The sequence below is a fragment of the Penicillium hordei genome (assembly GCF_028827395.1).
Source record: "Penicillium hordei strain IBT 12815 chromosome Unknown utg000001l_segment0_segment0, whole genome shotgun sequence".
In the NCBI taxonomy this organism is placed as follows: Eukaryota; Fungi; Ascomycota; class Eurotiomycetes; order Eurotiales; family Aspergillaceae; genus Penicillium; species Penicillium hordei.
The window spans coordinates 2,214,850-2,227,795 of record NW_026623142.1 but is presented as its reverse complement, the minus strand read 5'-3'; the positions used below and the strand labels follow the sequence as shown (position 1 = coordinate 2,227,795).

At 50.2% G+C, this 12,946-nt stretch overlaps 7 protein-coding genes across 7 annotated transcripts; 4 read left to right on the top strand and 3 right to left on the bottom strand.

Moving 5' to 3' along the window:
* Positions 1 to 1,105: 1,105 nt before the first annotated feature.
* Positions 1,106 to 2,251, top strand: N7537_000838 (tRNA(Thr) (cytosine(32)-N(3))-methyltransferase; the record flags this gene model as incomplete). The annotated part of the gene is made up of 1 exon (XM_056891896.1): positions 1,106 to 2,251. One exon carries the CDS (start codon positions 1,106 to 1,108, stop codon positions 2,249 to 2,251), a length of 1,146 nt encoding a protein of 381 aa, XP_056756891.1.
* A 1,038-nt stretch (positions 2,252 to 3,289) lies between these two features.
* N7537_000837 (hemolysin III family protein) lies at positions 3,290 to 4,858 on the bottom strand (the record flags this gene model as incomplete). The annotated part of the gene is made up of 2 exons (XM_056891895.1): positions 3,290 to 4,615; positions 4,679 to 4,858. 2 exons carry the CDS (start codon positions 4,856 to 4,858, stop codon positions 3,290 to 3,292), a joined length of 1,506 nt encoding a protein of 501 aa, XP_056756890.1.
* Positions 4,859 to 5,267: 409 nt separating this feature from the next.
* Positions 5,268 to 6,046, top strand: N7537_000836 (uncharacterized protein; the record flags this gene model as incomplete). The annotated part of the gene is made up of 3 exons (XM_056891894.1): positions 5,268 to 5,623; positions 5,696 to 5,939; positions 6,005 to 6,046. The coding sequence occupies 3 exons, from the start codon at positions 5,268 to 5,270 to the stop codon at positions 6,044 to 6,046; spliced, it is 642 nt and encodes a 213-aa protein (XP_056756889.1).
* Positions 6,047 to 6,490: 444 nt separating this feature from the next.
* PIG-S (GPI-anchored transamidase GPI17) lies at positions 6,491 to 8,265 on the top strand (the record flags this gene model as incomplete). Its single annotated transcript, XM_056891893.1, has 2 exons — positions 6,491 to 6,730; positions 6,796 to 8,265. The coding sequence occupies 2 exons, from the start codon at positions 6,491 to 6,493 to the stop codon at positions 8,263 to 8,265; spliced, it is 1,710 nt and encodes a 569-aa protein (XP_056756888.1).
* A 378-nt stretch (positions 8,266 to 8,643) lies between these two features.
* N7537_000834 (uncharacterized protein) lies at positions 8,644 to 9,918 on the bottom strand (the record flags this gene model as incomplete). The annotated part of the gene is made up of 1 exon (XM_056891892.1): positions 8,644 to 9,918. One exon carries the CDS (start codon positions 9,916 to 9,918, stop codon positions 8,644 to 8,646), a length of 1,275 nt encoding a protein of 424 aa, XP_056756887.1.
* Positions 9,919 to 10,545: 627 nt separating this feature from the next.
* Positions 10,546 to 11,674, top strand: sod4 (mitochondrial 37S ribosomal protein mS42; the record flags this gene model as incomplete). Its single annotated transcript, XM_056891891.1, has 4 exons — positions 10,546 to 10,605; positions 10,662 to 10,842; positions 10,956 to 11,080; positions 11,144 to 11,674. The coding sequence occupies 4 exons, from the start codon at positions 10,546 to 10,548 to the stop codon at positions 11,672 to 11,674; spliced, it is 897 nt and encodes a 298-aa protein (XP_056756886.1).
* A 275-nt stretch (positions 11,675 to 11,949) lies between these two features.
* N7537_000832 (ubiquinone-binding COQ10-like protein) lies at positions 11,950 to 12,744 on the bottom strand (the record flags this gene model as incomplete). Its single annotated transcript, XM_056891890.1, has 1 exon — positions 11,950 to 12,744. One exon carries the CDS (start codon positions 12,742 to 12,744, stop codon positions 11,950 to 11,952), a length of 795 nt encoding a protein of 264 aa, XP_056756885.1.
* Positions 12,745 to 12,946: the final 202 nt, after the last annotated feature.

Below are 12,946 nucleotides of genomic sequence, written 5' to 3'. Positions count from 1 at the left end.
TGAGGCATATTGGAAGCGATCCTTCCTTGGAAGCAACCCAGTCTGTTTCAATCAAGGTAGCGCTGGCTCATAATACAAGAAAAGCACTTTCACAGCAGTAACCCTAGAATCAAATATGGTAAGTCTAAAAACTAAGTTACAAGGGCTAAGAAATCCGACAGTTTTGATAGAAGGGAGAGAGCAAAAGGCAGAGGGATGGTCATAATCCACCAGGCCTAAACTCAATCACCACCCGGGCATGTAAGTACCTTACAGCATGGAGGAAAATTGTACTTACACTGTCAGGCTTACCACGGAGAATCAAGAAGGGTGGGAGGTGGGACCCCGTCAATGGCATCATATCTGATCAGAAAAAGACAAGAATAGTTGGCCCCGCGGCCTTGTCTGCCTTGCGAGATGACTTCTTAGATGTATGTGAAGGCGGTAAAGGTATACACTATAAAGGGGACTTTCTATATATAACCTTTGAAATGTAAAAAGATCATTCGAAAAACACATAACATCCCTAACACCACCTTCGTATAAGTATATTAGATTATTAGCCTCACATATTCAAGGACAAAGGCCACATGAGCGGCCGACTATTCTTGTAAACATAGAATCAAGAAGGGTATCTGCTTGAACAAAGTTTGATGAGCCTCATACATCACCTATACCTGTTTTTCCGCATTAGCACAAGCGGTATCACTTAAAAGTTGTTAAGAATTTGGGCCAGTATTTATTAGTAGAGTTCAAGCTAATTCCCAGAATGTATAAAGGGACTTCCTATTGATCCCTCAGTGAAGCATCTTATGGTCGGTCGTCCACCTGAACGGGTTGAAGGACTGATAAGCGATAAGAGATAAGATCCGAAGATAAATGAGGCGGTGTACTGATGGAAAGAATATCATTGGCCAAAGGGTTAGGTGGGTCGAGGGGCAAGAAAGTATGTGGGCAAAATCCAGTCATGTGATTGAAACACCCCGCCAATCGCGTCGCCGCCTGGATTTTTTTTTGTTCTCCCCGCCTTCTCCTCGACGATCACTTACTTGAGTGATAGGGTTTTCTTCCCACGCCTAATTCGAAATCTCAAAGTCGACCTGAACTATAAAGCTCGTCCGACATCATGACTGTCGATCCCAGTATCCAGGAAGTGACACAAAATGTCGAACCTCCTCAGGTCGCCCCCCATCGTTCCCACGATCCCAGCAACAACCTGAAACGGAGCGACCCCTTTCAATTCGGTTCGCGATTCCTTGAAAAAGGCGATGATGTTTTCGAGTTCAATGCCTGGGATCATGTTGAACCAGATGATGAGTTCAAGGCCTTCGCCCAGACCCAATATGCGAAACAGCGCGAAACACGCGTGTCAGACTTTGATTGCAACCGATTCAACGCCAACCCCGCCAAGTGGTGGGACCTTTTCTATAAGAACAACACAGCCAACTTCTTCAAGGATCGCAAGTGGCTGCGCCAAGAGTTTCCCATTCTCGCTGAAGTCACACAGAAGGATGCTGGTCCCCAGGTCGTCCTGGAGGTTGGCGCGGGAGCTGGAAACACCGCCTTCCCATTGATAGCTAACAACGAGAACGAGCACCTGAAGGTCCATGCCTGTGATTATTCCAAGTATGCCGTGAAGGTCATGCGCGAGAGCGAGCTCTACAACGAGAAATACATGTCAGCTGATGTCTGGGACGCGGCTGGCGTGCCTGACGAGAACGGCGATTCTCTTCCGCCCGGTCTGACCGAAGGCTCAGTTGACGTTGTCATTATGATCTTCATCTTTTCTGCCCTGGCTCCTAACCAGTGGGACCAGGCAATCCGCAATGTCTACCGTCTCTTGAAGCCCGGTGGCCGTGTGTTGTTCCGTGATTACGGCCGTGGTGACCTCGCCCAAGTGCGATTCAAGAAGGGTCGATACATGGCCGAGAATTTCTATGTTCGAGGTGACGGCACACGCGTCTACTTCTTCGATCAGGATCAACTGGTTGACATGTGGGGTACCTGGAGCGCGGAAAACGGCTTGCAGATTCCCATTGGTGATGAGAACACCACCGAAGAAGCGTCCGAGAAAACAACAGATGAGCCATCTGCAGAGGCTAAACAACTGGCAAAGGAGAAAGGAGCGTTTGAGGTCCTTAACATGGGAGCCGATCGGCGGTTGATTGTCAATCGTGGCACCAAACAAAAGATGTATCGCTGCTGGATGCAGGGTAACTTCCTGAAGCGCGGTGGAGCTAAGGCCGAGGCTGCTACCGAAAGCACCCAATAAGCTCCTGAATCACCAGTTCTGCGATGGTCATTTCGGATGGCTATAAACTTCCGCCAAAGTCTCAGCCAAAGACAAGGAATTTCTTGTCTACAACCAGTACGACTGTGACGGTCTTCCCCACCGTCCAACCGTGATCTCGCGATTTTCGCCATGCGTGGACCCAATACCGTGTTTTCAGGTGTATCTCAAATGCTCACCACGCCGAGATTAATATACCAGCTGTTGGGGTATTTCCAGTGCGAAAGGCCGAAGCAGCGCTGTCAAAGCCACGGAAGATCGACTTGGGTCGCTGTCGATATAGGGCAATGCCTTCATGATGGCGTTATGAATGTACGACACACACATTAGACCATGTCATTTAATTTGTAAATACAGTCAAGCAACAATGTCTACCCCGTAGAGAAGCGTTGCAAAATGATGTTGTAAAGGTCAACTCCATCTATTAGTATCAACTATATATCAAGAGGATGCCATATAATGCCCTTTTATAGAATTGGGAAGGCCAACTTTGGAACTATGTAAGGGTATTTATTGATCACATAGCTGATGGTAGGAGATAGTTTATGAGAAGTAAACATGGAATATGTGGAAACCAGTGTCTTCGTTTTTCTAGCCATGTCGACAACGCAGTCTACAAGACGTAGATACCTAAGCACAGCAAGGGTCTCAAAAGCACATACAGAATAACCAAAACATTTGTGCACACCCTGTATCTAGACAGATCAAATGGTGCTAATGGGAAAAAAGAGAGACACCGGAGGTATGTACAAGCCAATGCTCTAAGAATCGAAGAAGAGATAGAAAATCAAGACGAACTCCATCCATGCAGGCAAAATGGGCATCAACGGCGATAAACATCCCGTAGAAAGAGATGGAAAATGTCATTGCAAGGGACCATAGCAAGTCGTGACCCGCAGTGATCTGCGAGTCTAAACGTCTAATCGCTGTATGTGGAAAATCGAAACCATGTACTCTATGGGATTTTTTTTTCATGAGCAAAAAGCAAAGAGATTCGTGGGAGTATGTTGGGAGGCATTTTCACACCGTCATATTCGGACACTCGCCCTGGGCTCGCTGGAAGGCTCCTGCGAACAAGTCCTGCATAGCGTGGTAGTGGAAAAAGATACCGCCCAGGACAGCCAAGTGCCAGATATTGTGACTGCCACCAACGTAATCGAAAAGACCTGGCTTCCAGCGCTCAGGAACCTTGGAGGCGTAGACACAGGCACCGACAAAATAAACCAAGACGCTCTTCACAACTGGTGCGTAGAAATACATGGTCCATGCGAAGCCACGTGTATAAGAGAGCTGAGCTATCGGCGAGAAACCAGTAAGTGCAAGAGTCACGTAGAAGCCCACGCGGGCCCAAGCCATGTCGTGGCGGTTGAAGGTTGGGTGCCACGGTAGAATGATGCCACCGACGCCCAGTGACATAGTAAGCAGAATGTATATCCACCGAGAGAGGGGCTCGCAATAGAAAGCAGTGTATTCGGTCGTCACAATCGAGGCAGCGACCAGCATAGAGATTCCAGTGTAGTCCACGCAAGCGAATCGTTCCATCAAGGACTGCGAAGCAATGCTGTTCATAGTATGCCAGATAGTGCTGCAGACTAGACATTTAGATGCAGCAAAGAAGAAAACGGCAGCGATTGTGATGTCAGATTTGGAACTCAGGTGGAAATTAGTGTGGAGCGGGTAGAAGTAAAAGGCGATGGCTAAGACGATGACCAGGCCGATCACATGGGACCATATGTTGAACATCTCGTTCGAGTAAGCGAAGACCGACGAGACACATTCCACCTTGGAAGTGGTGAATCGGTAGCCATTGATGATGTGCGGGTTGACGCGCCATGGATGAGGTAGTTCATGGTAATTAATCAATCGCTTCTCCTGGGCTAGTCGGATAGCCTCTTCAACGGCATCTCGGAGAGTATCGCGAGTCCGGCGGGCACGCTCCATACCCTCGTCGACGATTTCCCGGGCATGAACCAAGCCCGAGTCCATCGCTTTCAACCCGTCATCTATAGTGCCGTAGATGCCGCGATCGCGAACCGCATGTACTTTGTTCTCAAGTTCGACCAGGAATGACTCCATTAACCGCACACCGGCTTGCGCCTTTTGCTCTAGAGTCTCCTTAGTCACTAGGGCTTCATTGTATCCATCCTCGAGGGTTTCGACCAGAATCTTGGCCCGCTTTTTGCCACTTCCCATCAACTCTCCCGAGGCGAGAGAGCATTGATCCCTCACGGCTTCCAGTGTAGTATAGCCTCGCTTCAGACTGGCATCGACCTGCACCATGTGGGATTTCCGGTATTGCTCGATCCATTGCATTCGACGTTCCAGTTCGGACAAGAAGAGTTCGACCTAATACTTGATTAGACACACAGACCCGGAGATATTTCCCACCAAGATAATGCATGTACATACCCTGATGAAGACTGCATCTGCATCTTGATAGTCGCACGAGAGTTTTCTAGAAGCGTGGAACGAATGCCGGCGCCGATCACGGAGCAGACCCGTATTCTCGTCGGGAGTCGCAGTAGCAGAGGTAAAGGCCTCTGCTTCGGGATAAGTCTCCACTGCCATCGTGGAAGCACCGCAAGCCATGGGGTGTAGTTGAAAGTTCACCCGTGGAGCCTCAATCGAATGCCATACAGGGAGAGAATGGTGGGCGATAAGCGTTGAGAGGCAAGGGTTCCGGAGAAGTACCGGGAGGCAGAGAAGAACTCAGACAAAGCCTTGAGTTGAAATGAGCTTCAAACGACAAGGAATGAGGGGCACATAAGAGTAACTAAAAAAGAATCAAAAAAAAGGAGGGGAATGGGGGAATGCGGAATGTACAAAGTGTAAGACGGTAAAATGGAGTGGCGCTGGGGGGAAAAAAGGACCAAGTCCCCCCCCCCAACCACACAAAATCCCCGAGGCACATTGCCGCCCCGAACATCCTGATTGATCTATTCCGCCTTAACCTCTTTTCTTTTCCGCTCTATACTTTGCCACCTATTCATCCAACGATATGGCCATCAGTGAAATCGTCGCCGATGAGTCGCTCTTGCCAGTGCTTCAAACCAGCGCTGAGACTCTGGTCCAGTGTCAGCACCTCCTCACCATCCTAAACCCCGACACTCTGCCCAACGATGGCGCCAAGCTCCGAGAATTATCCTTAGCTGCATCCAAGCAACAAAAGCTCCTATTTGCACTATTGGCCCAACTCCGCGGGCAGAATCGGGATGCCATCTTTCGCGTGCGCGACACCAAGCACTCAACTGCAGAAGCTCGACAGGAAATCGACCGACTGCATCTTCAGCTTCAGAACTTGTACTATGAACAGAAGCATCTGACAGGTGAAATTGCGGCTTGTGAGGCCTATGAGTACGTGGATCTGATTTCCTACTCATAACAATCTCATTTCCCACCCCAGGAACTGACCATTTGCTGTAATAGTCACAAATACCTATCCCTCCCTTTGATCCCGGTCGAAGAATTCTTGGAGCTTCACCCCGAACATCGCGAGTCCAGCGAACATGACCTCATGATCGCCCGCATCGAACACGAACATGTTGAACGAGAGAAGCTGGAGCAAGCGCGACAAGAGCTTTTGAAGCGCAAGCAGGGCTTGATCGCAGAGAACAAGAAAAGAAAGAATGACCTTGCCAACCTCGACCAAGATCTCGAAAAGTTCATTGATGTATGTTCTTACCTTTGTCCAAGTCTGCGATTGATGAGTTTGCTAATAAGTTTTATGACATTTAGGCTGCTAAGCCGATTCAAAAGATCTTCGAGAAGGAATACTAGACATTGCATGTGGAGGTACAGCGGTGGAGGGCTGGCCTTTGACTACTACATTGGATCGGCGTTACTGGTCAATATACCCTTGCTTTTTGTGATTTCAAAGCACTTCGAGTCGATAATGATATTATTCTTGGCCCGTTTGGGACTCTGCTTGGCCTCTACTTCAAAAAGGCTAGACTGGATGCGAATTCCGGAAACTCGAGTCGTAGAGTACAAACATAACACCTCTAAACCAATTAAATAAAAGACCGTAAAACTATAGGTTCAGATCAAAGAATATGTATCCATCCCAATGCCACGTACGGAGTATAGTCGAGAGTTGCTCCATGCGGCCACTTAGGTGGTTCCTGGCCTCTCCGCCCGGCTATCAACTTCCCCCAAATCAACAACTTGATAACCACTTACTCCTTTGTTGCTCTGATTTAGAGCACAAAGCATGTCCCGACCATGACGACTAAAACAGGAGACCAGGAGTCTCCTCAAGCTTCGGCCTTTCAAGTCGACCAACCCAACGTCAAGCGCGCTCCGCCCCCAGAAAACCCGGCCGCCCTCCAAACGCGATTTCGAGTGATAGCAGCATTTTGGGCTGTAATTATATTCCTTGGATTTCCAATATGGTGGAAGACGACATCGATCTACCGGGCATCTCTCCCCATCGAGGAGATGGTTGATTGGGCTGACGGCAAGGTATGGCTTGTGACATCGCCTTTGGCTTTGGTGGACATGGTAGATGCTAATAATGGTCTTGACAGGCGTGCCGACCAGTCTTCCCTTTGGAAATTCACCTTGCGACACCGTCAATGCAATATTTCGAGGCGCAGCACCTCCTCCGCACGACGCAGCATACTCTCGATGATCTCAACGAGTTCGCAGCTCATCACCTGCGGCTTAAGTTGACCAACGGCAGCACGACGGCAGTTCACAATGGCGATGATAACCTCGAAAGTGTCAAATATCCAGCGGAAGAGAACGCAGATATTGCATTGACCGTCCGATTACTGCCCCAGGATGGTCTAGCAGGTCCTCGGTCAGAGCTCCATGCAGCTACGACGCAGCTCGATATCTTCTACCCGCCGAGCCAGGTCCCTGTACCTTCCTCCTCCAACTCCCCCGTTTCGACTTTCATTGCGGCCGAGCTTCAGCGATTGTATGGCGAGGAGAAGGCTACTATAGCGCACATATTGTCTGGAAATACCGCCGGGCTTGACTCGACCTCACCACAACTCGCCGAAGATATCGACCGAAGACTGCGCCGATCGATGAAATACGCTGAAACCTACCACCTCTCCTTTTCATTATTTACCCCCGGATCTGTGCCTTCCTCGTGGGACATTGAGGCTGCGGTGAACGAATATGTCACTCCGCTCCTGCAGGCATTCTCTCCAATCAGCAATTTCACTGTCGACACGCAAGTGCAGCTCTATGCGAACTTTGCACCAACTGCGCCAAAGCCCGAGTATGATGAATCCGAGGCGGCATGGACATTGAAGAAAGAAGACCTAAGTGCCTTTGTCAACGCTGCCGAGTGGCCGTTGAACCCGAGCATCGGCAATGGCCCGACGATCAATTTCATCCTCTATGTCCCCGACGCCTCGCAATCTCCACTCGTTGTCAAAGAGAATCGTGCTTCTAGTTGGATGGTCCCCCAATGGGGCGGAGTTTTCCTCCTTAACCCGCCGCTTTCCAACACCGAGCAGGGTGGCCCGTCCAATCCTGCCCATCTCTCCCAGGACTCTCTGGGTCCTGCATTTATGACATTCTCTCATCAACTTCTCACTCTCCTCGGTACTCCAAGCACCCCTGCCTCTCTTCCACTCCGTCTTCAGACATCTATTCGCATTCGCGCGGCTAGTTTGTTGCTCTCCGCCTCATCAACAATGGGCTCGCTTGCCCGTCTTACTGAGTCTTTACCCTCAATCCCTATTCCGGCAACCGTGGCTACTTCAGTCTCAACCACTCTATCACATTTGGATGCCTCCTGTGCCCACCTGCGAGAGGGTCGTTTCGGTGCTGCGCTTGCCAGCGCTCGAGTCGCGGAGACAGAAGCTGAGCGCAGCTTCTTCGAAAAGAGTATGGTGGGTCAGGTCTATTTCCCGGATGAGCATAAGGTGGCGGTTTATTTGCCTCTTCTGGGACCAATTGGTGTCCCTCTTGTGGTTGGGTTGCTCAAAGAGCTTAAGAGAATTGCAGCTCGACGCAAGGTGAAGGGAGCAACATCGTAGAGTAATACAACCTCTCGACATTCATGTATTCTAGGATCTAATATATGCACCCATTGAAACTATCCTTCTCGAGATATCTATGTATGGTCGTTTTGAGTTACTGTCTACCTAGATAGATATGACTCGCCCTTTCTAGGCATATATTCAGTATAATAATCTTCCACTAAAAGCGAACTATATTTGAATTAGATGAAGATTAATCGGGTACTTAAATAGGTGGAACCCCAACCTTCGAAACAAAATGAAAAAAAGATAAAGCAAAACAAATATGGATATCTTGGTACACAGTCAATATGCCAGAACAACCAAATGTCTAAACCCAAGACGACTGAGCGCACAGCTCAACCCAACACAATGCAAGCTAACATCCCTCAATTATCAACGCACAGGATCTCTAAATGGATTTTCCCGAGAATCGTCATTAGTCGGGTAAGGTGCTTTGCCCTTGCCATCATGAGGAGTCCCAACAACCCGCATCAGGTCATTAAACAGAGTATCCGGCGGAGCGGTATCACCAGGGTACGGCTCAGGCCCCAAAAAATTGCGAGATTTTGAGAATGAAGACTCAGGCGGTGAATACACCTTGATGCTTTCCGTACTCGGCTGACGCTGCCGTGGCGGAGTAAACGGAGCCGCTACCGGTGCTGGTGCCATAGGGTTTGGCATAGGGATCGGCGGCACATCCTTGTCAAGTCGGGGGTTTTGTCTTGGATAACCGGAGAATAGACTCCGCACTCTGCTTCCGGTGCGGTGGATCATTGTGCGAGTCGAGCGTCCTCCTATAGAGGAGCGCTTGGCTCGCGGTGGGCTTCGGAGGAAGTCGGTGCGGTAGGAGGTATCGTCTTGGGGGATGGGGTTAGAGATGCACAATATTGCGCCGGAAGAAGAGCGTTGAGTCCAGTTAGGCCCGGATTTGCCTTCTTGTATTTCACATTCGTCTTTTCGGCTACGTCGGAAACAGAAAGATATTAAGAGGGCTGCGACTGCACCGAAAACGGCACCTGGGAAGAAGCCGGCTGCTATAGCTTCGGCTGGGAAGGAGGGGCATGAGTTTGATATTCCTGCGCATGTCGTGGTGTTTGTGGACTTTTCGGATGAGGGAGATGGCACGGGTGTGATGGTTGCCTGAGGTGTTATTGAGCTTGTAGCCGTTGTTGATGCTGTGTTGGTAGAAGGGGTAGATACAGATGATGATGCTGTATTGGTAGACGAGCTGGGTGAAGATGTTGTTGCGGTTGCGGAAGCTTTTTGGTCCAGGGAACAAGTGTTGTCCCCTCGGCATGTGTAGCCAAACGGGCAGCACGCATCGCCACATTTGGGAAGACTGTCGCCCAGACGGGTCGTCTTGACGGCACTCTCAGGGTAGGCAGTAACATTCTGCTGTTGTATATCACATGTAATCGGCGAGATGTAGTCACAGTTTTTACCGGCGGGACAGCAGATGGAGGAGCTGCCCTGGTCTAGACTGATGCAGGTGGAGTCTGAAGGACAGCAGAAATCATTTGGGAGTTCTGTACTGCCGCAGCGAGTGTACGAGGAGGGACACGAATCTGAGCTTCTTGAGAGAAGATCAAAAGAGTTATATGCTTGTCCGGGTCGGATGCTGGCCATCAGAGTCAACAGCAGCAGAACGGATGGCCGTAACCTGGTCATATTGGCGGTGCGTACGTAGGCCGAGGAAGATAGAAATCTCTGACGATCAAACCAAGAAGAGTCTCGCCGGAAGATACAGACTGATAGCGTCTAACAGAGTATTCCCGTATAACGCAAGCTAAGTCGCAAGTAGGAAGACCAACACTGGAGGAAACCTTGACGGAGATAGATTGCAAAGAGCTAAAATACAAGGGCATTGACTTTCGTCTGAAACAAAAATCAGTCAAAGAACCAGGATATGTCATACTTGAAAGAAACCTCAGCACTGCCATCCTTCAAGTCTTGCAGACAAAGAGTACTTGCACGCGCCGTGGTCCTAAAATAGCCACTGGGCTGTTTCAGGGTGGCCTGCATGATTAAAATGGTAACAATATGGGCGCTAAATCAGGCCTTTGTTACATGACCCCATCCAGCCAGGGGACTGCAGAACGAGGATTGGATGAAGGCCAAAGGGTGCAGAAGAGACAAGGCGCTTAGAGATGAAGTAGATTCGGACGATGTGATTGGCTGTTTGACCAGGGGTCTTACATAACCACGCTAATCCCGATCAGGCAGAACGTCGGGAGGGAAATTCTTCGACATCGAAGCTCTGTACGATTAACCCGACCATTCACAGTGCCGCTCGTCATGTTCAACCGATTCGCCAGGCCGCAAAGCGCTTTGCGCGCAGCCTCCTCTTTCTCCCCAGTGAGACTCACTTCCTCCGTCGCCCAATCCACCTTGACTAACCGTGTGTTGTCTAGAAACCTACCTCCGCCTTCTCACGCTTCCAGACTCGGGCTATCCATCGCATTCCCCAATTGCAGCACGATGCCTACTATAAGGAGAATGGTGTTCCGGAGTTCCTGTCGCCTGAGGCGTTCGACTTCTCCTGGACCCAATACCAGAGTCTCCTTGTTAACAAACTCAATCTGTTGACACAAGGTGAGCCCGACACTCCGACCCTGTGGCACGATACATTGATCCAATTCGGCTCCAATGGGATGATTGAGCGACATGAGACATTGAAAGATGTGTCTGACATTCGAATTCAATAGATACCGTCGACGCGGATGCCAAACCAGGAGAATTGCTGGTCAAATACTCCAAGCGTCCGGAGATGGCCTCGGTGTTCAACTATGCCTCAATGGCTCACAACAACCACTTCTTCTTCAACTGCCTGGTCAGTAACGATGCCAATCCCTTCATATATGACATTCAATCCTGACTAGCCTCCCCAATATAGTCCCCCACAGCCACCACCGTCCCCGAAAAGTTCGCCAAGGACATCGTCGATACCTGCTCCTCCGTCGAGTCCCTGAAGTTGGATTTCCTCGCCACAGCAAGCTCAATGTTCGGCCCCGGATTTGTCTGGCTCGCCAAGAACCTCGAGCGCGAAGGCATGATGCACATCTTCTGCACCTACAGCGCCGGCTCCCCCTACCCGGCCGCCCACTCCCGGCGGCAACCCGTCGACATGGCCACCCACACCCCGGAGACCCAGCTGGGCAACCAGTTCGCCGGTTCGATGGGTGCTCACGCCCAGAACCAGAAGAGCCTTGCACCCGGCGCCGTCGACGTGCAGCCCATTCTCTGTGTTAACACCTGGGAGCACGCGTGGATGATGGACTACGGTATTGCCGGCAAGGACGAGTACCTCGAGCGCTGGTGGGATCGGATTAACTGGGATGTGGTCTTCGACAACTACAATGCTGTCGGCTCCATGAAGAGCTCGCGCAGCTCGATCAACCGTCATCGGAGTATGAGCATGCTTTAAGTTGAAAATCATGTCTGTGTCTGGATAATCTGTATTATATACTATCATGTTTTATTTTTTTTTTGGTACCCATTGCTCATTCTCACAGGCTTCTGATTGAGCATGTACAGCGATCCATCCAATAGAATCAAATTGGCGATGCTATCTATTTCCCTTCCGCTATTCAATGAGGATATGCAAGTCTAATAAGTAGTCTTATGTAGTTGTCATACATGCAATTTATGCCCGACCAAAACACCACTAATATACAATCCAATCTACAATCGACACTTCTCTCACTGCCCTTTACCCTCAACCTCCCGTATCCGCTTCTCAAAGGCCTCAATCATAACCCCAGCCATCTGCCCCTCAACAGCACTCATAAGAGTAGCATGCATCTGCGAACGGAACTCAAACCGCACCTCCAAATTGACCTTAGTCAACGGGCCCCCCTGCGCGCCAGGCGAAAGCGGCACCAACTCCCACCTCGTAGTCAAGTACTCGAAGAGACCCTCATTCGCGCCGGGGAAGAACCCGCTTAGCCCAGACGAAGAGGAGCCCTTACCAGCCTGCCCATGCGATACTTCTTTACCATAGTTCACCCCGCTCTTAGCCTCCACGGTCAGCTTCTCTACGTCGCAGATCACGCGCGATGTGAAGGTCTCGCTGAGCGGGCCATAGCCGACGGTCAGGAACGCTTGTGTGGGGTACCTTGTTTCCGGATCCCGTGCTGTTACGGTTGAGGCGGTGAGGAAGGGCAGGAATTGGCTATAGGATTCGACTGAGGAAATCACTTGGTATAGTAGGGTTGGGTTGTAGGGGAGGTTGCGGGTGGCGGTTAGGACGCGGTGTGGGGAGTTGTTGTTATTGTTGCTGTTTGGGAGGAAGGAGGATAGGTCGGGTAGGCCGAATGCTCGTGTAGTGGTTTTGAGGCCACTGGTTGGGAGTAGAGGTCGGCGCAGACTTGGTCGTTGGGTTGTGTTTAATGTCCTCGTGCTTGTCTTGAGTTGGTGGGAGACTGGGCACACATTCTGGCGCTGGGAGGGTAGAGTTGCGCGACTTGGAAGTCGCAAAGTGAGGAATGGTCGCATTGAGGAGGGTCGTATTAAAAGGATAGAAGATATACACAGGTTGGTACTTGGGGTGTAGTGGTTCCTGGCAGACGAGGAAAAAGCTCCGGTTCCGCGGAGCGGGATCTGCAGCCGCCTCGGCAGGATTTAGTGAGTGGCCAGGTACATATACTCTGGATTGGATGGATTTTGTACTTTGTAGTCTTCCCTTTTACTTGAAAAA